At 54.1% G+C, this 26,833-nt stretch overlaps 1 protein-coding gene across 1 annotated transcript; it reads left to right on the top strand.

Annotated features, from left to right (window-relative positions):
• The first annotated feature begins 4,011 nt into the window (after positions 1 to 4,011).
• On the top strand, positions 4,012 to 25,272 carry LOC126252692 (uncharacterized). Its single transcript, XM_049953596.1, has 2 exons — positions 4,012 to 4,553; positions 24,666 to 25,272. The coding sequence occupies exons 1-2, from the start codon at positions 4,012 to 4,014 to the stop codon at positions 25,270 to 25,272; spliced, it is 1,149 nt and encodes a 382-aa protein (XP_049809553.1).
• Positions 25,273 to 26,833: the final 1,561 nt, after the last annotated feature.

Here is a 26,833-nt window from a genome sequence, read left to right as displayed (position 1 = left end):
CATGGGCACCTTGTCCTTGAGCCATTCCACTGTATGCACCCACTCACAGCTAAAAATGAGGGTACCACGATCTAGATAGATCCTCCTGGAATTGGGTCCTGGACCAGTGCCCCCCTCCCCTCCCCAATCTTTTCAAAGAGGGCCATCTGTACGAGCTGCTCCTGCTGCGAGGCGATGCCTACCAGTGGATAGCCTTCCTCGATAACTGTCATCTGAAAAACCAAGACTGCAGTACTATAGGTCTGTTTCCCTATTTCTTGCCTCGGCTTTTTCTGGGCTCGCTTAGCCCGAGAGAAGACTTAGATTCCTCCCTTATCCTGTTGTTACCTGTCTTCGATGTTGTGGGGGTCTGCATATCCCCTTCAACTTGAGACAGTTTTTTCTTGTGGGTCTTGGGCTCAAGCCCTTTTAACTCCCTCCACTTATGTTTTGGAAGCCATTCTTTTGCTTTCTTTTGTTTCTGTTCCCTGAGAAGTTTCCTCTTCAGGGCCCCAGACAAGGCTTTAATCTTGATCTGATCCAGCTTATCAGTTATAGTTCTCACTTCTTGCTCAGGTCCAGACCCTGATTCAGCAGTGTGAGTTCTTTCTATCGGTCCTGACCCCAATGTATGGGCATCTGAGTTCTCAGTTTGCCCCCTCAGTTTGTTTTAATTTATTTTCATCTGTCGTGTCCATCTTGGTTGAACGAGGTCTGGGGATCTACGCAGTCCACACCTAAGAAGCCTGTTTGCGACACGTCTTCCCATGTGCCACACACCCCTCGACATGGGTCCCATCACACCTTGGGTTGGGGAAGAGAATTAGGTAAGGACTAGGAATGGCTAAGGAAGACAGGACGTTGTGAGACACTTTTAGCCTGATCCATCAGCTAAGACCTTTCTGGCAGTAGGTCCTCTACCTTCAGCATAGTCCACAGATTCACGCGGATACGCAAGCCTCTCCACCCACATGGACAGTGCTTCACCAAGGTGGTGTCCCCCCGAGAGGATGTGAGCGATACATAAGGGGTTCTGTTCCGTGAGTCATCATTTAAAGCCAATTCTTGAAACCTTGTAAGTAGACTTTCTTGAGATAGTTTACATCTTTATCTTGAAGAGTTTGCCAGTTCATTTCTTCAGCATCAGTGTAATACTCTCCAATGGGTCATACGAACCTGTTACCATTTGTGCTGCCCCTCTCTGTATATGTTCAGTATCCCCTGTTAGTCCTATTTCGTACAGCTCCCACAGACTTCAGCAATATTCTAAAATGGGTCGCACAAGTGGTCTGTAAGCAATCTCCTTTGTAGATTGATTGTAGTTCCCCAGTATTCTACCAGTAAACTGAAGTCTACGACCTGATTTCCCCGCTGCTGAGTTTATGTGATCAATCCATTTCATATTGCTACAGAGTGTTACAAATAGGTATTTGTACAAGTTGGCCAATTCTAACAATGACTCATTGATATGGCCACACTGGACTAGAATTTTGGAGGGCGATGGTTCGCATCCACATCCAACTGACTAGATTTAGGTTTTTCCTGGTTTCCCTAAATCGTTCTAAGCAAATATCAGAATGTTTCCTTCGGAAGGGCACAGTTGACTTCCTTCCCTAACCTTAACAAAACACCAACTCTAATGACCTCTTTATGAACAAGATGTTAAATCTAATTTTCCTTCCTTTATGTGTGTGTGTGTGTGTGTGTGTGTGTGTGTGTGTGTGTGTGTGTGTGTGTGTGGTTTTTTAAAGGATATTCTAGTATTATATTCATAATGGTGAAAAAGAGGACGAAGTGATGTTGTTGCCAGTGGAAATGGCTGAGGAAGCAACAGAAACTGAAGCAGTGACTGATGTATCTTAGGTGCAGGGGATAAGTGAAGGTGGTATATACACACAAGCTGAAGAGAGAGAGAGAGAGGGAAAAATAAAGCACCCTTTCCTACCCCCTGATTATATCAGAATAACTTGATTTCCTTGACATTTTGGTGATAGTGAACTAATGACAGTAAATATTTTTCTACTTGATTGAGTAATCATGGGCTTCTGTGCACAGTACGTGGTGTACTTTCTTATGCACAACTATTAGCATGTTTTAAGTTGCCAGCAGATTAAATAGAGCATAAACATTGATCAGAATTTGCTATAAGTTATGCAATTTCTTAATTTCTGTGCAAGACAGTTGAGTTTTAAATCTGGAAGATAAATTTATGTTGCCAGAAACAGACCTCCCAACATGTATATGTCCTCCAGGTCCCTTATCATTGGTCCCATTGATTTTTCCTGAAGTCTTATGTATGTCTACACAGTTGACCTACGAACTTAAAATGTATGTTTACACTGTTAACCTACAAACTGAAAAGCAGATAATTTTGCATTAATGTTCACAATTGCTACTACTAATCGTTTTGCATGGTATATGTTTCTAGTCAGTTTATAGTAGAAAAGTGTGCACGCTGTTCGTATTCAGAGCCCATAGACCTCTGCAGCTGTCTTAGATATACCAAGATTTCTTGTATTATGCCATTAAGCCTGTAAATACTAATACATCCCATTGACTGAAATAATTATTTCACCTATTTCTCTGTGAGGAACAAGTGGGAACTTATTTCCCTTCTCCCTTGTCATCTTGTTCCATTTCTAAGTGCCGTCACTCTGGTCTAATTCTTATGTTCTCTAGTTCCAGCTTTCTCTTCATCTCATATGGAACTTATGTGTAATTTTAAGTCTCCTTTGCTACCATGTATGGTGTTAGTTAGTGCTTGTAGACTGTCATGGTGTTTTAGAAATGTGTAAAAGAAATAGGCCCCATACATGTTTTGTGTTTTCATTTGTTACTTTGATATCCTGCACTGAATTGAAAGTACTAGCAAAAGCGATATTCTCACCTACATCTAGTTTGTTATGACATCATGAAGGAGATTTTCATGACATGGTATCTCAATTTCTAAATTACTTATTACTTGTTTATTGCTGTTTCATAGTGAAACTGTTGGCATACAAGAATTCACTATACATAATTTGATAGTAATCTTAGTACTTTAGTTCTGCAGTCCGGGCTGGAACGTTCATAATGATCTTAAAGTGAACAAGTTTGTTCATGACTTTTTTATTTAGGGGAAGCTCGAAACCTAGTTTTCACCACACCAAGAAATAATAAAAATGTCATAAGACTTAATCTCTGAAATTTGAGAAAAATAAATATTTGAATGATAGTGTTACATTGTGCTTGTTGCTCCTGAATTACTTTTATCACCAGAAAAAAAGTAATTGCAAAAATTAATTATACATATGCAAACCTGCTTTAGAAATTGTTTATATTATTGCTTACTTGCTGCACTTTTTTGTGTTGCACATTAGTACACAATGTAGCAGAGTGTTAAATATTATCTGGGTCAGTGAGGCTATCACCAAAAATGTAATAGACTATTTGAGAAAAGTGTATTTAAAGTAATTATAGCCTCTGCATGTTTAAACAAACAGCTTGATACAAGTGCTGCAATTTTTGGAAAACAAGAATTTTTAAAAATTTCATTTACATTTTTTTCATGGAGTTGCCAAATTGATGGCTTTTGCAAATGTTAGATTGGTAGATTATTAAACAAATTGAAACAATTCATAAATGGCTTTCTATCTGAAATTTTTAATAGGTATTGTTTGTGGAAAGTGATTATATCTCCTCCTACTGTTGTGATCCTGTGCATCATTGCAGTATGTTTACAGGTTGTGGCAAATAAAAGTGCCTCAGAGAACAGAGCTCCAGCATAGAAAGAAACACAGCAGAGGGAAAGAAACACAGTGCTAACTTCACTGTAGCAAATGTTGAAAATGACCATCATTCATCTCTTGACACTTGTGGGGCCTGATCAGGAAGTTGCTGAAGGCAGATTGAAGCTGGGATTGCTGGGATTCCTGCAGTCCCATTCAAAATGTTCTGCTGCAGTTCTGGAAGACCGAGGGTTGCTGCAATACATTTTGGACATGAGGCATCCCCACTCAAAGTAATTGCACACCGACAGACCAGGTGACCTGGATGACCCCCTGGCCCTCCAGCGCCCCCTGGCCCTCCAGCGCCCCCTGGCCCTCCATCGCCCCCTGGCCCTCCAGCGCCCCCTGGCCCTCCACCGCCCCCTGGACTTCCACCGCCCCCTGGCCCTCCACCGCCCCCTGGCCCTCCACCGCCCCCTGGCCCTCCACCGCCCCCTGGCCCTCCACTGACCCTTACCCTCCACCGCCCCCTAACCCTCCACTGCCCCCTAACCCTCCACCGCCCCCTAACCCTCCACCGCCCCCTAACCCTCCGCCGCTCCCTAACCCTCCACCGCCCCCTAACCCTCCACCGTCCCCTAACCCTCCACCGCCCCCTAACCCTCCACCGCCCCCTAACCCTCCACCGCCCCCTAACCCTCCACCGCCCCCTAACCCTCCACCGCCGCCTAACCCTCCACCGCCGCCTAACCTTCCACCGCCGCCTAACCTTCCACCGCCGCCTAACCCTCCACCGCCGCCTAACCCTCCACCGCCGCCTAACCCTTCACCGCCCACTAACCCTCACCCGCCCCCAAACCCTGCACCGCTCCTCCCTCTCCTGCACCATGCCTCGGCCCTCCTCCCTCTCCTGCACCATGCCTCGGCCCTCCTCCCTCTCCTGCTCCCTGGCTCGGCCCTCCTCCCTCTCCTGCACCCTGGCTCGGCCCTCCTCCCTCTCCTGCACCCTGGCTCGGCCCTCCTCCCTCTCCTGCACCCTGGCTCGGCCCTCCTCCCTCTCCTGCACCCTGGCTCGGCCCTCCTCCCTCTCCTGCACCCTGCCTCAGCCCTCCTCCCTCTCCTGCACCCTGCCTCGGACCCCTTCCCTCTCCTGCACCCTGCCTCGGCCCCCTCCCTCTCCTGCACTCTGCCTCGACCCCCCTCCCTCTCCTGCACCCTGCCTCGGCCCCCTCCCTCTCCTGCACCCTGCCTCGGCCCCCTCCCTCTCCTGCACCCTGCCTCGGCCCCCCTCCCTCTCCTGCACCCTGCCTCGGCCCCCCTCCCTCACCTGCCCCTCTGCTCGACCCTACTCCTTTACCTGCCCCCTGCCATGACTCGTCTCTCTTCCTTCCCCTCCCACCCCTTTGCTTTGCTCTCGTTTCCCTTCCACCCGTTTGCTCACTACCATCGATCCCCTCCCACCCCATTGATCTCACCTCTCATTCTCCTCCCACCCAATTTGCACTTTGCTTTCACCCCTTGTTCCCTTCCCACCCACTTTGCACTTTGCTTTTACCCCTCGTTCCCCTCCCGCCCACTTTGCTCTCACACCCCATTCCCCTCCCACCCACTTTGCTCTCACGCCTCGTTCCCCTCCCGCCCACTTTGCTCTCACGCCTCGTTCCCCTCCCTCCCACTTTGCTCTCCCCCCTCCCACTTTGCTCTCCCCCCTTGTTCCCCTACCTCCCATTTTGATCTCCCCCCTCATTCCCCTCCCTACCATTTTGATTTCCCCCCTCATTCCCCTCCCTCCCATTTTGATTTCCCCCCTCATTCCCCTCCCTCCCATTTTGATTTCCCCCCTCGTTCCCCTCCCTCCCACTTTGCTCTCCTCCCACGTTCCCTTCTCTCCCACTTTGCTCACCCCCCTCGTTCCCCTCCCTCCCATTTTGATTTCCCCCCTCGTTCCCCTCCCTCCCATTTTGATTTTCCCCCTCGTTCCCCTCCCTCCCATTTTGATTTCCCCCCTCGTTCCCCTCCCCCCCCATTTCGATTTTCCCCCTCATTCCCCACCCTCCCAATTTGCTCTCCCTCCTCGTTCCCCTCCCTCCCAATTTGCTCTCCCTCCTCGTTCCCCTCCCTCCCAATTTGCTCTCCCTCCTCGTTCCCCTCCCTCCCAATTTGCTCTCCCTCCTCATTCCCCTCCCTCCCACTCTCTCTCCCTCCTCGTTCCCCTCCCTCCTCGTTCCCCTCCCTCCCACTTTGCTCTCCCTCCTCGTTCCCCTCCCTCCCACTTTGCTCTCCCTCCTCGTTCCCCTCCCTCCCACTTTGCTCTCCCTCCTCGGTCCCCTCCCTCCCACTTTGCTCTCCCTCCCACTTTGCTCTCCCTCCCACTTTGCTCTCCCTCCTCGTTCCCCTCCCTCCCACTTTGCTCTCCCTCCCCGTTTCCCTCCCTCCAACTTTGCTCTCCCTCCTCGTTCCCTTACCTCCCTCCCACTTTGCTCTCCCTCCTCGTTCCCTTACCTCCCTCCCACTTTGCTCTCCCCCCTCGTTCCCTTACCTCCCTCCCGCTTTGCTCTCCCCCCTCGTTCCCTTACCTCCCTCCCGCTTTGCTCTCCCCCCTCGTTCCCTTACCTCCCTCCCACTTTGCTCTCCCCCCTCGTTCCCTTACCTCCCTCCCGCTTTGCTCTCCCCCCTCGTTCCCTTACCTCCCTCCCGCTTTGCTCTCCCCCCCTCGTTCCCTTCCCTCCCTCCCGCTTTGCTCTCCCCCCCTCGTTCCCTTCCCTCCCTCCCGCTTTGCTCTCCCCCCCTCGTTCCCTTCCCTCCCTCCCGCTTTGCTCTCCCCCCCTCGTTCCCTTCCCTCCCTCCCGCTTTGCTCTCCCCCCTCGTTCCCTTCCCTCCCTCCCGCTTTGCTCTGCCACCTCGTTCCCTTCCCTCCCTCCCGCTTTGCTCTCCCCCCTCGTTCCCTTCCCTCCCTCCCACTTTGCTCTCCCCCCTCGTTCCCTTCCCTCCCTCCCAATTTGCTCTCCCCCCTCGTTCCCTTCCCTCCCTCCCAATTTGCTCTCCCCCCTCGTTCCCTTCCCTCCCTCCCAATTTGCTCTCCCCCCTCGTTCCCCTCCCTCCCAATTTGCTCTCCCTCCTCGTTCCCCTCCCTCCCAATTTGCTCTCCCTCCTCGTTCCCCTCCCTCCCAATTTGCTCCCCTCCTCGTTCCCCTCCCTCCCAATTTGCTCCCCTCCTCGTTCCCCTCCCTCCCAATTTGCTCCCCCTCCTCGTTCCCCTCCCTCCCAATTTGCTCCCCCTCCTCGTTCCCCTCCCTCCCAATTTGCTCTCCCTCCTCGTTCCCCTCCCTCCCACTTTGCCTTCCCTCCTCGTTCCCCTCCCTCCCACTTTGCCCTCCCTCCTCGTTTCCCTCCCTCCCACTTTGCTCTCCCTCCTCGTTCCCTTACCTCCCTCCCACTTTGCTCTCCCCCCTCGTTGCCTTCCCTCCCTCCCGCTTTGCTCTCCCCCCTCGTTCCCTTCCCTCCCTCCCACTTTGCTCTCCCCCCTCGTTCCCTTCCCTCCCTCCCAATTTGCTCTCCCCCCTCGTTCCCTTCCCTCCCTCCCAATTTGCTCTCCCCCGTCATTCCCCACCCTCCCAATTTGCTCTCCCTCCTCGTTCCCCTCCCTCCCAATTTGCTCTCCCTCCTCGTTCCCCTCCCTCCCAATTTGCTCTCCCTCCTCGTTCCCCTCCCTCCCAATTTGATCTCCCTCCTCATTCCCCTCCCTCCCACTCTCTCTCCCTCGTTCCCCTCCCTCCCACTTGCTCTCCCTCCTCGTTCCCCTCCCTCCCACTTTGCTCTCCCTCCTCGTTCCCCTCCCTCCCACTTTGCTCTCCCTCCTCGGTCCCCTCCCTCCCACTTTGCTCTCCCTCCCACTTTGCTCTCCCTCCCACTTTGCTCTCCCTCCTCGTTCCCCTCCCTCCCACTTTGCTCTCCCTCCCCGTTTCCCTCCCTCCAACTTTGCTCTCCCTCCTCGTTCCCTTACCTCCCTCCCACTTTGCTCTCCCTCCTCGTTCCCTTACCTCCCTCCCACTTTGCTCTCCCCCCTCGTTCCCTTACCTCCCTCCCGCTTTGCTCTCCCCCCTCGTTCCCTTACCTCCCTCCCGCTTTGCTCTCCCCCCCTCGTTCCCTTCCCTCCCTCCCGCTTTGCTCTCCCCCCATCGTTCCCTTCCCTCCCTCCCGCTTTGCTCTCCCCCCCTCGTTCCCTTCCCTCCCTCCCGCTTTGCTCTCCCCCCCTCGTTCCCTTCCCTCCCTCCCGCTTTGCTCTCCCCCCTCGTTCCCTTCCCTCCCTCCCGCTTTGCTCTCCCACCTCGTTCCCTTCCCTCCCTCCCGCTTTGCTCTCCCCCCTCGTTCCCTTCCCTCCCTCCCGCTTTGCTCTCCCCCCTCGTTCCCTTCCCTCCCTCCCACTTTGCTCTCCCCCCTCGTTCCCTTCCCTCCCTCCCAATTTGCTCTCCCCCCTCGTTCCCTTCCCTCCCTCCCAATTTGCTCTCCCCCCTCGTTCCCTTCCCTCCCTCCCAATTTGCTCTCCCCCCTCGTTCCCTTCCCTCCCTCCCAATTTGCTCTCCCCCCTCGGTCCCCTCCCTCCCAATTTGCTCTCCCCCTCGTTCCCCTCCCTCCCAATTTGCTCTCCCTCCTCGTTCCCCTCCCTCCCAATTTGCTCTCCCTCCTCGTTCCCCTCCCTCCCAATTTGCTCTCCCTCCTCGTTCCCCTCCCTCCCAATTTGCTCCCCTCCTCGTTCCCCTCCCTCCCAATTTGCTCCCCCTCCTCGTTCCCCTCCCTCCCAATTTGCTCTCCCTCCTCGTTCCCCTCCCTCCCACTTTGCCTTCCCTCCTCGTTCCCCTCCCTCCCACTTTGCCCTCCCTCCTCGTTTCCCTCCCTCCCACTTTGCCCTCCCTCCTCGTTCCCTTACCTCCCTCCCACTTTGCTCTCCCTCCTCGTTCCCTTACCTCCCTCCCGCTTTGCTCTCCCCCCTCGTTGCCTTCCCTCCCTCCCGCTTTGCTCTCCCCCCTCGTTGCCTTCCCTCCCTCCCGCTTTGCTCTCCCCCCTCGTTGCCTTCCCTCCCTCCCGCTTTGCTCTCCCCCCTCGTTCCCTTCCCTCCCTCCCACTTTGCTCTCCCCCCTCGTTCCCTTCCCTCCCTCCCAATTTGCTCTCCCCCCTCGTTCCCTTCCCTCCCTCCCAATTTGCTCTCCCCCCTCGTTCCCCTCCCTCCCAATTTGCTCTCCCTCCTCGTTCCCCTCCCTCCCACTTTGCCCTCCCTCCTCGTTCCCCTCCCTCCCACTTTGCCCTCCCTCCTCGTTCCCCTCCCTCCCACTTTGCCCTCCCACCTCGTTCCCCTCCCTCCCACTTTGCCCTCCCACCTCGTTCCCCTCCCTCCCACTTTGCCCTCCCTCCTCGGTCCCCTCCCTCCCACTTTGCTCACCCTCTGCCCTACTTTGCTCTCCCTCCTCGTTCCCTTACCTCCCTCCCACTTTGCTCTCCCTCCTCGTTCCCTTACCTCCCTCCCAATTTGCTCTCCCTCCTCGTTCCCCTCCCTCCCAATTTGCTCTCCCTCCTCGTTCCCCTCCCTCCCAATTTGCTCTCCCTCCTCGTTCCCCTCCCTCCCAATTTGCTCTCCCTCCTCGTTCCCCTCCCTCCCAATTTGCTCTCCCTCCTCGTTCCCCTCCCTCCCAATTTGCTCTCCCTCCTCATTCCCCTCCCTCCCACTCTCTCTCCCTCCTCGTTCCCCTCCCTCCCACTTGCTCTCCCTCCTCGTTCCCCTCCCTCCCACTTTGCTCTCCCTCCTCGTTCCCCTCCCTCCCACTTTGCTCTCCCTCCTCGGTCCCCTCCCTCCCACTTTGCTCTCCCTCCCACTTTGCTCTCCCTCCCACTTTGCTCTCCCTCCTCGTTCCCCTCCCTCCCACTTTGCTCTCCCTCCCCGTTTCCCTCCCTCCAACTTTGCTCTCCCTCCTCGTTCCCTTCCCTCCCTCCCACTTTGCTCTCCCTCCTCGTTCCCTTCCCTCCCTCCCACTTTGCTCTCCCTCCTCGTTCCCTTACCTCCCTCCCGCTTTGCTCTCCCCCCTCGTTCCCTTACCTCCCTCCCGCTTTGCTCTCCCCCCTCGTTCCCTTACCTCCCTCCCGCTTTGCTCTCCCCCACTCGTTCCCTTCCCTCCCTCCCGCTTTGCTCTCCCCCCATCGTTCCCTTCCCTCCCTCCCGCTTTGCTCTCCCCCCCTCGTTCCCTTCCCTCCCTCCCGCTTTGCTCTCCCCCCTCGTTCCCTTCCCTCCCTCCCGCTTTGCTCTCCCCCCTCGTTCCCTTCCCTCCCTCCCGCTTTGCTCTCCCACCTCGTTCCCTTCCCTCCCTCCCGCTTTGCTCTCCCCCCTCGTTCCCTTCCCTCCCTCCCACTTTGCTCTCCCCCCTCGTTCCCTTCCCTCCCTCCCAATTTGCTCTCCCCCCTCGTTCCCTTCCCTCCCTCCCAATTTGCTCTCCCCCCTCGTTCCCCTCCCTCCCAATTTGCTCTCCCTCCTCGTTCCCCTCCCTCCCAATTTGCTCTCCCTCCTCGTTCCCCTCCCTCCCAATTTGCTCCCCTCCTCGTTCCCCTCCCTCCCAATTTGCTCCCCTCCTCGTTCCCCTCCCTCCCAATTTGCTCTCCCTCCTCGTTCCCCTCCCTCCCAATTTGCTCTCCCTCCTCGTTCCCCTCCCTCCCACTTTGCCTTCCCTCCTCGTTCCCCTCCCTCCCACTTTGCCCTCCCTCCTCGTTTCCCTCCCTCCCACTTTGCTCTCCCTCCTCGTTCCCTTACCTCCCTCCCACTTTGCTCTCCCTCCTCGTTCCCTTACCTCCCTCCCACTTTGCTCTCCCCCCTCGTTGCCTTCCCTCCCTCCCGCTTTGCTCTCCCCCCTCGTTCTCCCCCCTCGTTCCCTTCCCTCCCTCCCACTTTGCTCTCCCCCCTCGTTCCCTTCCCTCCCTCCCAATTTGCTCTCCCCCCTCGTTCCCTTCCCTCCCTCCCAATTTGCTCTCCCCCCTCGTTCCCCTCCCTCCCAATTTGCTCTCCCCCCTCGTTCCCCTCCCTCCCAATTTGCTCTCCCTCCTCGTTCCCCTCCCTCCCACTTTGCCCTCCCTCCTCGTTCCCCTCCCTCCCACTTTGCCCTCCCTCCTCGTTCCCCTCCCTCCCACTTTGCCCTCCCACCTCGTTCCCCTCCCTCCCACTTTGCCCTCCCACCTCGTTCCCCTCCCTCCCACTTTGCCCTCCCACCTCGTTCCCCTCCCTCCCACTTTGCCCTCCCACCTCGTTCCCCTCCCTCCCACTTTGCCCTCCCTCCTCGGTCCCCTCCCTCCCACTTTGCTCACCCTCTGCCCTACTTTGCTCTCCCTCCTCGTTCCCTTACCTCCCTCCCACTTTGCTCTCCCCCCTCGTTCCCTTCCCTCCCTCCCGCTTTGCTCTCCCCCCTCGTTCCCTTCCCTCCCTCCCACTTTGCTCTCCCCCCTCGTTCCCTTCCCTCCCTCCCACTTTGCTCTCCCCCCTCGTTCCCTTCCCTCCCTCCCACTTTGCTCTCCCCCCTCGTTCCCTCCCTCCCTCCCACTTTGCTCTCCCCCCTCGTTCCTTTCCCTCCCTCCCAATTTGCTCTCCACCCTTGTTCCCTTCCCTCCCAATTTGCTCACCCCCCTCGTTCCCCTCCCACCCAATTTGCTCTCCCTCCTCGTTCCCCTCCCACCCAATTTGCTCTCCCTCCTCGTTCCCCTCCCTCCCAATTTCCTTTCCCTCCTCGTTCCCCTCCCTCCCAATTTGCCCTCCCTCCTCGTTCCCCTCCCTCCCAATTTGCCCTCCCTCCTCGTTCCCCTCCCTCCCACTTTGCCCTCCCACCTCGTTCCCCTCCCTCCCACTTTGCCCTCCCACCTCGTTCCCCTCCCTCCCACTTTGCCCTCCCTCCTCGTTCCCCTCCCTCCCACTTTGCCCTCCCACCTCGTTCCCCTCCCTTCCACTTTGCTCTCCCTGTGTCCCACTTTGCTCTCCCTCTGTCCCACTTTGCTCTCCCTCCTCGGTCCCCTCCCTCCCACTTTGCTCTCCCTCCTCATTCCCCTCCCTCCCACTTTGCTCTCCATCCTCGTTGCCCTCCCTACCACGTTGCTCTCCCTCCTCTTTCCTCTCCCTCCCACTTTGCTTTCCCTCCTCGTTCCCCTCCCTCCCACTTTGCTCTCCCTCCTCGTTCCCCTCCCTCCCACTTTGCTCTCCCTCCTCGTTCCCCTCCCTCCCACTTTGCTTTCCCTCCTCGTTCCCCTCCCTCCCACTTTGCTTTCCCTCCTCGTTCCCCTCCCTCCCACTTTGCTCTCACTCCTCGTTCCCCTCCCTCCAACTTTGCTCTCACTCCTCGTTCCCCTCCCTCCTACTTTGCTCTCCCTCCTCGTTCCCCTCCCTCCCACTTTGCTCTCCCCCCTCGTTCCCGTCCCGCCCACTTTGCTCTCCCCCCTCGTTCCCGTCCCGCCCACTTTGCTCTCCCCCCTCGTTCCCTTCCCGCCCACTTTGCTCTCCCCCCTCGTTCCCTTCCCGCCCACTTTGCTCTCCCCCCTCGTTCCCTTCCCGCCCACTTTGCTCTCCCCCCTCGTTCCCTTCCCGCCCACATTGCTCTCGCCTCTCGTCTCTCGTACCCCTTCTGCCTCATTTGCTCTTCCCTTCTTACCCCTCTTGCACACTTTGTTCTCCGCCTCGTTCGCCTCCGTCCCTCTTCGCTGTCGGCCTAGTTCGGCTCCGGCCCTCTTCGCTCACGGCCTCGTTCGGTTCCGGCCCTCTTCGCTCTCGGCCTCGTTCGGCTGCGGCCCTCTTCGCTCTCGGCCTCGTTCGGCTGCGGCCCTCTTCGCTCTCGGCCTCGTTCGCCTCTGGCCTTCATCGCCCTCCGCCTCGTTCGCCTCTGGCCTTCATCGCCCTCCGCCTCGTTCGCCTCTGGCCTTCATCGCCCTCCGCCTCGTTCGCCTCTGGCCCTCATCGCCCTCCGCCTCGTTCGCCTCTGGCCCTCATCGCCCTCCGCCTCGTTCGCCTCTGGCCCTCATCGCCCTCCGCCTCGTTCGCCTCTGGCCCTCATCGCCCTCCGCCTCGTTCGCCTCTGGCCCTTATCGCCCTCCGCCTCGTTTGCCTCTGGTCCTCATCGCCCTCCGCCTCGTTTGCCTCTGGCCCTTATCGCCCTCCGCCTCGTTTGCCTCTGGTCCTCATCGCCCTCCGCCTCGTTTGCCTCTGGCCCTCATCGCCCTCCGCCTCGTTTGCCTCTGGCCCTCATCGCCCTCCGCCTCGTTCGCCTCTGGCCCTCATCGCCCTCCGCCTCTTTCGCCTCTGGCCCTCATCGCCCTCCGCCTCGTTCGCCTCCTGCCCTATTAGATCTCTGCCTCGTTCGTCTCCGACCCTCTTCGCTCTCTGCTTCATTCGTCTCCGGCCCTCTTCGCTCTCCTCCGCCTCTAGCCCTTGATCTCCTCCACACCTAGCCTGCCTCCAACCCTCGCTCTCCTATCTACTTGTTCCCATTGCCCACCCGATCCCATAGTCCCATAGTCCACATGTTCCCAACGTCCCCTCGTCCCCCCTGATCCTCTAGTCCCCCTGATCCTCTAGTCCCCCTGATCCTCTAGTCCCCCTGATCGCCTAGTCTCATCTTTCAGCTCCTCTCGATCCCCTAGTCCTCTCGTTCTGCTCCCCTTGTTCCATTACACCCCTCATTCCCCTACACCCCTCGTAGCCCTACACCCCTCGTAGCCCTACACCCCTCGTCACCTTACTCCCCTCATTCTGCTACTATCAATCTCCTACTCGCATCGTTCCCCTACTCGCACCGTTCCCCTACTCGCACCGTTCCCCTACTCGCACCGTTCCCCTACTCGCACTGTTCCAGCACTCTCATCGTTCCCCTACTAGTACTGATCCAGCACTCTCATCGTTCCCCTACTAGCACTGATCCAGCACTCTCATCGTTCCCCTACTAGCACTGATCCAGCACTCTCATCGTTCCCCTACTAGCACTGATCCAGCACTCTCATCGTTCCCCTACTCCCTTTGTTCCCCTACTCCCTTTGTTCCCCTACTCCCTTTGTTCCCCTACTCAATTTCTTCCCCTACTCCCCCGTACTCAATTTCTTCCCCTACTCCCCCCTACTTCCTTTCTTACCTTACTCCCTTTCTTACCTTACTCCTCTCTTTCCCCTACGCCTCTCTTTCCCCTACACGTCTCTTTTCCCCTACGCGTCTCTTTCCCCTACTCGTCTCTTTCCCCTACTCGTCTCTTTCCCCTACTCGTCTCTTTCCCCTACTCGTCTCTTTCCCCTGCTCGTCACTTTTCCCTACTCGTCTCTTTCCCCTACTCGTCTCTTTCCCCTACTCGTCTCTTTCCCCTACTCGTCTCTTTCCCCTACTCGTCTCTTTGCCCTACTCGTCTCTTTGCCCTACTCGTCTCTTTGCCCTACTCGTCTCTTTGCCCTACTCGTCTCTTTGCCCTACTCCACTTTTCCCCTTATGCCCCCACCCCCTACTCCACTTATCTCCTATGCCCCTCACCCCCTACTCCACTTATCTCCTATGCCCCTCACCCCCCTACTCCACTTATCTCCTATGCCCCTCACCCCCTACTCCACTTATCTCCTATGCCCCTCACCCCCTACTTCACTTTTCTCCTATGCCCCTCACCCCCTACTCCCATTTTCCCTTATGCCCCTCACCTCTACTCCCATTTTCCCTTATGACACTCGTTCCCCTGGTCCTCTCATTACCATATTCCCCTCGTTACCCTAGACCCTTTTCCCCCTACTCCTCTCGTTAACCTAGGCCCAGTTCCACCAAGTCAACTGTTTATGTAGCCAGCAGTTCCCGTAATCCCCTCGGGCTCCTCGTCCCCTCGTCCCCTCGTCCCCCTATTCCCCCTATTCCCCTCGTCCCCCTATTCCCCTCGTCCCCCTATTCCCCTCGTCCCCCTATTCCCCTCGTCCCCCTATTCCCCTCGTCCCCCTATTCCCCTCGTCCCCCTATTCCCCTCGTCCCCCTATTCCCCTCGTCCCCCTATTCCCCTCGTCCCCTTATTCCCCTCGTCCCCTTATTCCCCTCGTCCCCCTATTCCCCTCGTCCCCCTATTCCCCTCGTCCCCCTATTCCCCTCGTCCCCCTATTCCCCTCGTCCCCCTATTCCCCTCGTCCCCCTATTCCCCTCGTCCCCCTATTCCCCTCGTCCCCCTATTCCCCTCGTCCCCCTATTCCCCTCGTCCCCCTATTCCCCTCGTCCCCCTATTCCCCTCGCCCCCCTATTCCCCTCGCCCCCCTATTCCCCTCGACACCCTATTCCCCTCGTCACCCTATTCCCCTCGTCACCCTATTCCCCTCGTCACCCTATTCCCCTCGTCACCCTATTCCCCGCGTCACCCTATTCCCCTCGTCACCCTATTCCCCTCGTCACCCTATTCCCCTCGTCACCCTATTCCCCTCGTCCTCCTTGCCCTCCTCCCGTCCCCTCGTCCTCCTTGCCCTCCTCCCGTCCCCTCGCTCCCCCCGTCCCCTCCTCCCCCCGTACCCTCGATCCCCCCATCCCCTTTGTCCCCTCGGTCCGCCCCGTCCCCTCGGTCCGGCCCATCCCCTCGGTCCGCCCCGTCCCCTCGATCGCCCCCATCCCCTCGGTCCGCCCCGTCCCCTCGATCGACCCCATCCCCTCGATCCGCCCCATCCCCTCTATCCCCCCAGTCCCCTCGATCCCCCTCGTCCCCTCGATCCGCCCCGTCCCCTCGATCCTCCTCATCCCCCTGGTCCCCTAGTCCCCTCGTCCCCCTCATCCCCCTCATCCTGTCGTCCCCCTAGTCCCCCTTTCACCTTAGCCTCTCTTACCCTAGTACCCTCATCTCGCTAGTCCCCTCGTCCCCTAGTGCTACCGTACCCCTAGTCCTCCCCATCACCTCAGTATACCCTTCCTTCCAGTCCCCACAGTCTCCCCGTCCCCACAGTCTCCCCGTCCCCACAGTCTCCCCGTCCCCCCATCTACCTGTCCCCCCAGTTTCTCCGCCCCTCCAGTTTCCCCGCCCCTCCAGTCTCCCTGTCCCGCCAGTCTCCCCGTCCCCTCCAATCTCCCCGTCCCCTGCAATCTCCCAGTCCCACCAAGTCTGCAGTCCCCCAGTCTCCCCGACCCCGCAGTATCCCCGCCTCCCAGTCTCGCCTTTCCCCTATTTTTCACATTCATCTCCTCATCTCATTGCTCTCCTGCACTCATACCAATCCTTCTCTCATACCCCTCCATCCATCATTACCATCCACTCGTTGTATCCCTCTGTTATAGCCCTCCACTCATACGCCTCTGACATACCCCTTCATTTCTTGTATCCCTCCATCATTTCTCTCCTTTCCTTGTACCCCTCCATCCATACTTCCATCGTACCCCTCCTCCACTAGTACCCCTCCTCCACCCGTACCCCTCCTCCACGCGTACCCCTTGTTTCTCTGCACCCACCCATCTGTCATTCCCCTCCTTCCTCTGTACCCATCCATCTGTCATTCCCCCCTTACCTAATACCCCTCCATCTGTCATTCCCCTCCTTACCTAGTACCCCTCCATCTGTCTTTCCCCTCCTTACCTAGTACCCCTCCATCTGTCATTCCCATCCTTACCTAGTACCCATCCATCTGTCCTCCTTAACTGGTACCCCTCCATCTGTCATTCCCCTCCTTACCTAGTACCCCTCCATGTGTCGTTATCCGCCATACCTAATACCCCTCCATGTATCGTTCTCCTCCATACCTAATACCCCTCCATGTATCGTTCTCCTCCATACCTAATACCCCTCCAACTATTGTAGCCCACCCCCCCTCATACCTCTCTAGCCCTTGTTCTCCTGCCTTTGTTCGTGATCCATTGTTGCATCCTGCACTCGTCCCCATTCTGCCCTCTTTCCCTTCTTGCCCTGCTTCTCGTCATGCTCACATTCCTTCCTACCTTGATCCCATCATGTTCCCATTTTCCTTTGCCCGTTTCCTACCTGCCTCCACGGTCCCCGGCCCGCCACGGTCCCCGGCCCGCCACGGTCCCCTAATGCTAATTCCATTCTGCCCTCACACCCAACCAGATCTTCTGTCAGATCCTTCAGTCCCCTGTTCCAACTTTCCCCCGTTTCTTCTTTCCCCTGTTACTTCATCCCTCGTATCCATTCTTCCCTACATCCCCTCCTATCCTCATACTCTTCCTTCCCTCATACCTTTCCATCTGTCATATCCATCCTTAGCTCATACATCTTTAGCCCTTGGTCTTCTTCTCTCTTCTCTCCCCACCTATTTTCCACCTGCTGTCACTCATTCCTGGCCCCGTTCAAGTCCTGCCGTCCGTGCCCTAGCTGCCACTGTTCCCCAACTCCACCATTCTCATCCTTCCCTTGTTCCTGTCCCCTCGTTGCCCCTGTTTCTCCCTCATCCCCCTCGTTGCCGCTGTTACTCCATCATCCCCCTCGTTGCCCCTGTCACTCCATCATCCCCCTCGTTGCCCCTGTTACTCCATCATCCCCCTCGTTGCCCGTGTTACTCCATCATCCCCCTCGTTGCCCCTGTTACTCCATCATCCCCCTCGTTGCCCCTGTTACTCCATCATCCTCCTCATTGCCCCTGTTACCCCATCATCATCCTTCTCCTCCTCCTCCTTGTTTCCCCTGTCACTCCCCCCTCCTCCTCCTCCTCCTCCTCCTCCTCCTCGTTGCCCCTGTTACTCCCTCCTCCTCCTCCTCCTCCTCCTCCTCCTCCTCCTCGTTGCCCCTGTTACTCCCTCCTCCTCCTCCTCCTCCTCCTCCTCCTCCTCCTCCTCCTCCTCGTTGCCCGTTGCTCCCTCCTCCTCCTCCTCCTTCTTTCCCCTGTTACTCCCTCCTCCTGCTCCTCCTCATCCTCCTCCTCATTTGCCCTGTTACTCCCTCATCCTCCTCCTCATTGCCCTGTTACTCCCTCATCCTCCTCCTCATTGCCCTGTTACTCCCTCATCCTCCCCCTCATTGCCCTGTTACTCCCTCCTCCTCCTCCTCATTGCCCCTGTTACTCCCTCCTCCTCCTCCTCCTCCTCCTCCTCCTCCTCCTCCTCCTCCTCATTGCCCCTGTTACTCCCTCCTCCTCCTCCTCCTCCTCCTCCTCATTGCCCCTGTTACTCCCTCCTCCTCCTCATTGCCCCTGTTACTCCCTCCTCCTCCTCATTGCCCCTGTTACTCCCTCATCTACCTCGTTGCCCCTGTTACTCCCTCATCTACCTCGTTGCCCCTGTTACTCCCTCATCTACCTCGTTGCCCCTGTTACTCCCTCATCTACCTCGTTGCCCCTGTTACTCCCTCATCTACCTCGTTGCCACTGTTACTCCCTCATCTACCTCGTTGCCCCTGTTACTCCCTCATCTACCTCGTTGCCCCTGTTACTCCCTCATCTACCTCGTTGCCCCTGTTACTCCCTCATCTACCTCGTTCGCCCTGTTACTCCCTCCTCCCCCTCGTTGCCCCTGTTACTCCCTCCTCCTCCTCCTCCTCCTCCTCCTCCTCCTCATTGCCCGTTACTCCCTCCTCCTCCTCCTCCTCCTCCTCATTGCCCCTGTTACTCCCTCCTCCTCCTCCTCCTCCTCCTCCTCATTGCCCCTGTTACTCCCTCCTCCTCCTCATTGCCCCTGTTACTCCCTCCTCCTCCTCATTGCCCCTGTTACTCCCTCATCTACCTCGTTGCTCCTGTTACTCCCTCATCTACCTCGTTGTGCCCCTGTTACTCCCTCATCTACCTCGTTGTGCCCCTGTTACTCCCTCATCTACCTCGTTGTGCCCCTGTTACTCCCTCATCTACCTCGTTGTGCCCCTGTTACTCCCTCATCTACCTCGTTGTGCCCCTGTTACTCCCTCATCTACCTCGTTGTGCCCCTGTTACTCCCTCATCTACCTCGTTGTGCCCCTGTTACTCCCTCATCTACCTCGTTGTGCCCCTGTTACTCCCTCATCTACCTCGTTGTGCCCCTGTTACTCCCTCATCTACCTCGTTGCCCCTGTTACTCCCTCATCTACCTCGTTCCCCCTGTTGCTCCCTCATCTACCTCGTTGCCCCTGTTGCTCCCTCATCTACCTCGTTGCCCCTGTTGCTCCCTCATCTACCTCATTCCCGCTGTTACTCCCTCATCTACCTCGTTCCCCCTGTTACTCCCTCCTCCCCCTTGTTGCCCCTGTTACCCCCTCCTCCCCCTCGTTGCCCCTGTTACCCCCTCCTCCCCCTCGTTGCCCCTGTTACCCCCTCCTCCCCCTCGTTGCCCCTGTTAATCCCTCCTCCCCCTCATTGCCCCTGTTAATCCCTCCTCCCCCTCATTGCCCCTGTTAATCCCTCCTCCCCCTCATTGCCCCTGTTACTCCCTCCTCCCCCTCGTTGCTCCTACTCCTCCGTCCATCCTGGTTTACCCTCCTACCCTCATTCCTCCTCCACCTTGGTGTCCCTCCCCCTAATTGCTCCTGCCCCTCTCATTCCCCTCCTGCCCCTTTCGTTCCCCTCCTGCCCCTGTTGCACCCCATGGAGACCTCATCACCTTCATTTCTCTTCTGTTCCCCAACGTTTTCCCTGATTACCTATTACTCACTGAGCCAGTGTGCTTTTTGTGGATCATATCAGTATTGACTTATTTAGTTTGCAGCCTATGTTGTCTTTTCTTTCAGTAGAATTTTGTCAATTTTTGCACATGTTTCAGTGGTAGTTCAAACAGGTCTGCAATCTGACATTCCAGAAAGATCTAATACTTCATTTATATATTTCTTTGAAACTACATTAATCAACTGTTTCACCATTTCTGAATATGTTCAAGCTAATACATTGCTTCACTTTTCCACTATCTTTCATACTTTTTTTTTTTTTTTTTTTTTTTTTAAGCTTAGTTGTGTTTACTGATGACTAGCAAAAATTACAGTATTATGTACCCACTCTAAGGAATAACATTATTGATTTGTCAACAGATTAATATATTAAAGGACCATTTTTGAATATTTGAGTCCTATTAAAGTATGCTATTCAACGTCTGTTTCCACTTTCGGCTAGCCTGCTTCAAACCATGCAGAAATGTAGCAAACATAACTGGGTGCCTTTTGAGTATATCTCTGGTTGTTTCATATCAAGTTCAGTGTCAATGTCCCACACTAGAAATGCATGTAATACATCTATCTGATCATCGTCTGTAGTCTGATTAAAATTACTTGGTAGTTGACACTTCATATTTTGTGTTTCAATTCACAAGATGGGGTTCATTGTCACATAGAGTTACTATGATTAGAGAGAGCTGTTTGCATTAGATAAGCTTCACATGATATTACATGAACTCAAATTTTTGAAGGTTGTAATTAAATGTTGCTATTGGGTCACCAGTGTCATAAATACAACATTTCTTGCAACAATTGATGTAACATATTGCCCTGACTTATGGAAGGTTGTAGACTCAGCTGTCATTGATTGCAGTGAAGTGTTTTTTATTTTTCTAAATCTCGCCAAAAGTCCTTGATTGTATTTTTATTCAGTTATAACTGTTTAAATGCAATTTTTTATTTCTAATACTTTGACACCCCATTTTCATAATTGCATTGACTTTTTTATTTACTCTTATTTTTGTTCAAATCATTATTTTTTTTTGTTGAGAATCTGCTTGCATCACCTGTAATCTGCAGTCAAGTGCCAACCAGGACTGCTCATCAGTTGGTAATGCAGCATCCTGTGTAGCCAATTTGAAGATAGTTTAAGGTAGTTAGTGACAACAAGACATCACAGTTCAATTTTACCACTGAAACTGCTATGGTAGATGGCTATGCGAACAAACATATTATGAATTTGTTCTATTTTGAGTTTGCTCATACAGATTAGCCTTAAACGCCATGAACAAAGTGATCTTGATTTTAGTCATGCCCAGTTTGTTGATAACAATTTTCCAGAACACATCACAAGATTGTGGTTACATTAGAGCATGAATGTAAATTTGAGGCTACAAAACAAATCATGTGCATACTTCACTCATTGGTAATTTTAAAAAACTGTCGACTGAGTATCTCCCATTTCTGTCATACCTCGTGGTGGTCGCTGCCAGCATTGGTTGAGATTATACATTAACAACATACGTGAAGTGACCTGCCATGTTCGTATGTCACCTGTAATGAAGTGGTAGTCGACAGTGGATTTGGAAATACTAGCAGCAAGTGACAGATATCAAATCTCAAGTAATTTTAATCAGACTATAAGTCATATTTTGCAGCAAAAGCAAACATATTACAATTCAAAGTTGAATTAGTTATCACTCTCATTTGTCTTCATTTAAAATATCCACTTACAAGGTAATGACAATATTATGAAAAGGATAGATTGCTACTCACCTTATAGAAGAGCTGTCGAGTCACAGACAGGCTCAACAAAGGCCTACTACACATCTAAGCTATGGGCCAAAAGCAGGTCACAGTTGTTCTAGTTGTGCTTCTGTGTGTGTGTGTGTGTGTGTGTGTGTGTGTGTGTGTGTGTGTGTGTGTGTGTGTTTTTCTCTCCTTTAGAAAAAGGGCTTTTAGTCAAAAGATTTAGAGTATAGCAGTCTTTTTGTGCCTATCTGCAACTCATCATCTCTTTTATATGGTGAGTAGCAATCTATTCTTTTCATAATATTGTTGTTATTCCTATTCCATTCTGGATTTTCCATTATTTCATATACAAGGTCCAACTCGTTTTCCCTGGGGTAGATCTGCCAATAAACACATTTTATTTTTAGTCAAGGAGTCATATTTCTCATCCATGTGTTGCTTTCCCTGATCACCACAAGCAGTAGATAAAGCTTCTCCAACATTTTGAGGATCATTCAGACATAGAACTCTACAAAATATACTGAATTCATCCCTTTTCTTTCTCTCTGTCCTGAATAATCTCTTTTGTGGATGTAAGTTGCAATGTTGCATCTGTAGATATTCTCCTGTCAGTTATGTAGACATCATCATCATCATCATCATCATCATCATCTTCATCATCATCATCATCATCATCTGGCTAACATTCAACATCACTGTTTGCACTCACTATTAAAGTACCTTCTGTAGAATTGCACACTTTTTGCGATTCTTGTAAAAATTCTCTTTTGTTTGTTTCTGTTTTATTTCTTTAGATGGTACAACATTTCTGTCAGATGTAAAGCGTACATATATTTTATCATAGATTACCACGTTTTCTAAAAATACCATGTTTCTACTCGTAATAATTTTGTATGTAATAAGATCAGTCAAACGGTACTCTTTGGGACTCACAATAGCTGATGAACATGAGATTTCTGGACTTGGAAGTCCCATTTTTGGCATTTTTCATTAGGAATTAGTCATAACTTAACAGCCAAAAATTCCTATATGTGATAAATCAGATTTCTTGCCAGACCATACCTCCAGAGAAGTCTTTCCATGAATCATTTTCTCAGATGGTCTATTAATTATATAAGGCGCTTTCTTTTAGGAAACACACACACACACTTGTGGGACAATCATCTGTGAAGGTAATGAAGGATACATACCTCCTGGTGATACTGTTTTCATAGGACCATGTATATTGGTGTGAATCAACTATAATGGTTGTGAAACTCTTGAACCAGCAATACTGAATGGCAGTCTGGCTTTCTTCGCTTCAAGGCACGTTGTGCATGTAACTGGTTCCTTACTACCAGCAGTAGAAAAACTTACATCTTGGGTACAATCTGCTACTTTATTTACATTATTAAAATTTAAATGTCCCATGTGCCGATGCCTGTGGGCAATGGAATTTAAATTATGTGGACAAGTTAAATTACCACTGATTTCTCTTAGTGTGTTCAAAAAATGAAAATAATTTATCATTGGCATTGAACACACAAACGATCCCTCCCTGTAGTATATATGGCAGCCATCGTGCCCAAAATGCACATATCATCTGTGTTTCATTGTAGCACTAACTGACGAAGGATTAGCAGCAACTTTCGATAATATACTACAGCTGTTATTTAAATCACAATTCAGTATCAAATTAACAGTTCCAATATTATCTCCAGGAAGCAGGATCTTGCTGGCAGCAGTTACAGTAGGTGTTGGTTGGGTTTTTACTTCATACACCAGTCACATCAATTACTCATGTGCATTGAGGCCCTTGAATCCACATAATCGTATGTCCAGCTTCATTGAATGTGTAGAAGATGTAAAAGCTGTGATGGAAGTTTTATTGTCTCCTGATATACTTGTCTGTTTCTTTGTTACGTGGCACTGTCAAGCGGTGATGTATATGTTCAAATGAGGCACCTTAGGCCCTTATTGCCTTTTGCTGTGTTTTGCTTGTGCACTTATTTTCCTTGAACATTCTTTTTTCCTGTGAAGTATGCTATATTCTCCTGGCCTGTCACTTCTTGTTTTCTTCTTATTTTCTTGTAAAAACTTCGTTTTTTAAGATCTGTACTGATTTTTATTCCTGAGCTTTCAGTCCTCATTATCATCAGTTTTATGTTTCAGGCAAACCTGTCAGCATTATGATATTCCAGTGCTTGTATTATTCTGATGATGATGCACTGCAGTGACCACAGCTGTTACTAAACACGTCAAATGATTTTGCAGTTGCAAATAATGACTGCTGTCAGCTGTAGTCATATGGTTGATGACATATGGAAGTTTGGGTCTGCCTGTGAGTGCCTGGATAGTCAAATGGTAAGGCAACTGCTCGTGATAAATGGGAAATTGGGGTTCAAGTCCTGGTCTGGCACAAATTTTCATTTGTAGTCATTCCATTCAACAGCTGTTGGTAGTCATTATTTTCAATTGTGAATTCAGTTGATCTGTCAACATTAGTTTTTGATCACAATTAACACTTTTCAAAGTATTGGTAATAAGATCCCTGAGTTACGCCATTCGTCTGGTAAACATGTTGCCTGCCGCTGTGCTGACAGAATCGAAGTGCACCATCCTGCAACCTTTCTCAAATGATTTTCAGAAACTAATCAGTGAAAAAATTGATTCTCATGTTACTTACAGCCTTTCTTATATGTCAGCTTCACAGTGAAGTGTGCATCACCCTCCACCCTGGGCCCTTGCTGCCCGCACATCTTTGCGGACTCTCTTCTGCTTCCTATTACTCTCTGCCATGCACAATCTCTCCTACACGTTATCCCTCTCTCCCTGTCTGGCCATCTCTCCCTCTTGGCTACCCCTCTCCCTCCCTGGCCACCCTACTCTCTCTCTGGCCACCCCGCACTCTCCCTGGCCACCCCTCCCACCTGCTGCCATATCATCTTAACTCAGCCCTCTCTCCCATGCCAACCCACCTAAAATCAGCCCACTATCCCTTGCCAACCCACCTTAAATCAGCCCTTTCTCCCTTACCAACCCACCCTTAAATCAGCCCTCTCCCCCTTGCCAACCCACCTTAAATCAGCCCTCTCCCCCTTGCCAACCCACCTTAAATCAGCCCTCTCCCCCTTGCCAACCCACCTTAAATCAGCCCTCTCTCCCTTGTCAACCCATCTTAAATCAACCGTCTCTCCCTTGCCAACCCACCTTAAATCAGCCCTCTCTCCCTTGCCAACCCACATTAAATCAACCCTCTCTCCCTTGCCAACCCACCTTAACTTATTTGCCACTCCCCCTGCAACCCCACCTTCACTCAGGTGCTTCTCCCCATGTTACCCCACTTTAACACAGCTGCTTCTCCCCATGTTACCCACTTTAACACAGCTGCTTCTCCCCCTCTCACCCCACCTTAACACAGCTGCTTCTCCCCCTCTCACCCCACCTTAACACAGCTGCCTCTCCCTCCGTTGCTGCACTCCCCCCCGTCGCCGCCCCTCCTACCGTTGCCGCCCCTCCTACCGTTGCCGCCCCTCCCCCCATCGCCGCCCCCTCCCCCCCGCCGCCGCCTCTTCCCCCCGTCGCCGCCACTCCCCCCCGCCGCCCGCCACTCCCCCCCGCCGCCGCCACTCCCGCCCCCGCCACCGCCATCCCACTGCAGCCGCGACCACCTTTCCTGAGCTGCCAGCAACCTCCTTCCATTGCCACTTCGTCCCGCCCCCCCACCGCCACTCTGCCGCCTCTGCCCCCACTCCGCCCCCTGCCCCCACTCTGCCCCCACCCTGCCCCCCTGCCCCCACTCTGCCCCCTGCCCCCTGCCCCCACTCTGCCCCCTGCCCCCACTCTGCCCCCTGCCCCCACTCTGCCCCCCTGCCCCCACTCTGCCCCCTGCCCCCACTCTGCCCCCTGCCCCCACTCTGCCCCCCTGCCCCCACTCTGCCCCCCCTGCCCCCACTCTGCCCCCCTGCCCCCCACTCTGCCCCCCTGCCCCCACTCTGCCCCCTGCCACCACTCTGCCCCCTGCTCCCACTCTGCCCACCTGCCCCCACTCTGCCCCATCTGCCGCCCCTGCCCCCACTCTGCCCCATCTGCCACCCCTGCCCCCACTCTGCCCCATCTGCCGCCCCTGCCCCCTCTCTGCCCCATCTCCGCCCCTGCCCCCACTCTGCCCATCTGCCACCCCTGCCCCCACTCTGCCCCATCTGCCGCCCCTGCCCCCTCTCCACCTTACCCTCTCTCCACCTTACCCCCTCTCCACCTTACCCCCCTCTCCACCTTACCCCTCTTCCCCTTAACCCCCTCTCCACCATACCCTGCATCCTCCTTACCCCTCCACCTTACGCACCTCCACATTACCCCCTCTCCACATTACCCCCTCTCCACCTCACCCCCTCTCCACCTCAGCCCCTCAACCCCTTAACCCCCTCTCTGCCATACCGCGCATCCTCCCTTATCCCTCCACCTTACGCACCTCCTCATTACCCCCTCTCCACATTACCCACTCTCCACATTACCCCCTCTCCACCTAACCTCTTAACCATTCCCCCTCTCCACTTTACTCTCTGACTTGTTCTTTATCTTTCTGCTTTCCCCCTCTGCATTACCCTTTCTGCATTAACCCCTGCCCATCTGCCTTCCCCTTCTGCCATTTGCACTCAGATCCCTATCCCATCACTGTCTTACTCCTATACCTCTGTCCCTTCCCTATCTTCCACCTTGTCCCGTCTGCTTATGGCTTCCCCCTAGCCCCCTCTCCTATCTGCCTTCCCCCTTATGCCAATTGTATCCCCTCCACTTGTCCCGTTATGCCTACTACTCCCCTCCACCTATTTTCCCCTTCTGCCATTTGCACTCAGATCCCTATCCCATCACTGTCTTACTCCTATACCTCTGTCCCTTCCCTATCTTCCACCTTGTCCCGTCTGCCTTATGGCTTCCCCCTAGCCCCCTCTCCTATCTGCCTTCCCCCCTTATGCCAATTGTATCCCCTCCACTTGTCCCGTTATGCCTACTACTCCCCTCCACCTATTCTCTGCACCCTCCTACTACTCTCTTCCATCTGATCTCCATATCCTACTACTACTCCCCCTCCACCACTTCTCCGTGTCGTCCTACTACACCCCTCCACCTGTGCTCTGTGTCCTCCTTCATCTCCCCTTCACATGTTCTCTGTATCCTCCTAATACTCCTCTCCAACTGTTCTCTGTATCCTCCTAATACTCCTCTCCAACTGTTCTGGTTATCCTCCTACTACTACCCTCCACCTGTTCTGCTTATCCTCCTACTACTCCCACCTCTTACTACTCCCCTCCACCTGTCCCCCTTTTCCTACTACTCCCCTCCACCTGTCCCCCCCTTTTCCTACTACTCCCCTCCACCTGTCCCCCTTTTCCTACTACTCCCCTCCACCTGTCCCCCTTTTCCTACTACTCCCCTCCACCAGTCCCCCTTTTCCTACTACTCCCTTCCACCTGTCCCCCTTTACCAACTACTCCCCTCCACCTGCCCCCATTTACCAACTACTCCCCTCCACCTGCCCCCATTTAACAACTACTCCGCTCCACCTGCCCCCCTTTACCAACTACTCCCCTCCACCTGCCCCCCCTTTACCTACTACACCCCTCCACCTGCCCCCCCTTTACCTACTACACCCCCTCCACCTGCCTCCCTTTACCCACTACACCCCTCCACCTGTCCCCCTTTACCCACTACACCCCTCCACCTGTCCCCCTTTACCTACCACACCCCTCCACCTCTCCCCCTTTACCTACCACACCCCTCCACCTGTCCCCCTTTACCTACTACACCCCTCCACCTGTCCCCTTTACCTACTACACCCCTCCACCTGTCCCCCTT

Source organism: Schistocerca nitens, chromosome 4, assembly GCF_023898315.1.
Source record: "Schistocerca nitens isolate TAMUIC-IGC-003100 chromosome 4, iqSchNite1.1, whole genome shotgun sequence".
NCBI classification, from domain to species: Eukaryota; Metazoa; Arthropoda; class Insecta; order Orthoptera; family Acrididae; genus Schistocerca; species Schistocerca nitens.
The sequence above is the reverse complement of the archived record's forward strand: the minus strand, read 5'-3'. Positions and strand labels throughout refer to the sequence as shown.

Excerpts from the sequence above, each read along its gene's own strand:
- LOC126252692 (XM_049953596.1), top strand. The coding sequence starts at position 4,012 with ATGACCCCCTGGCCCTCCAGCGCCCCCTGGCCCTCCAGCGCCCCCTGG. Across the intron at positions 4,554-24,665 it reads CCGCCCCCAAACCCTGCACC|CAACCTCCTTCCATTGCCAC; the intron begins GCTCCTCCCTCT and ends CTGAGCTGCCAG.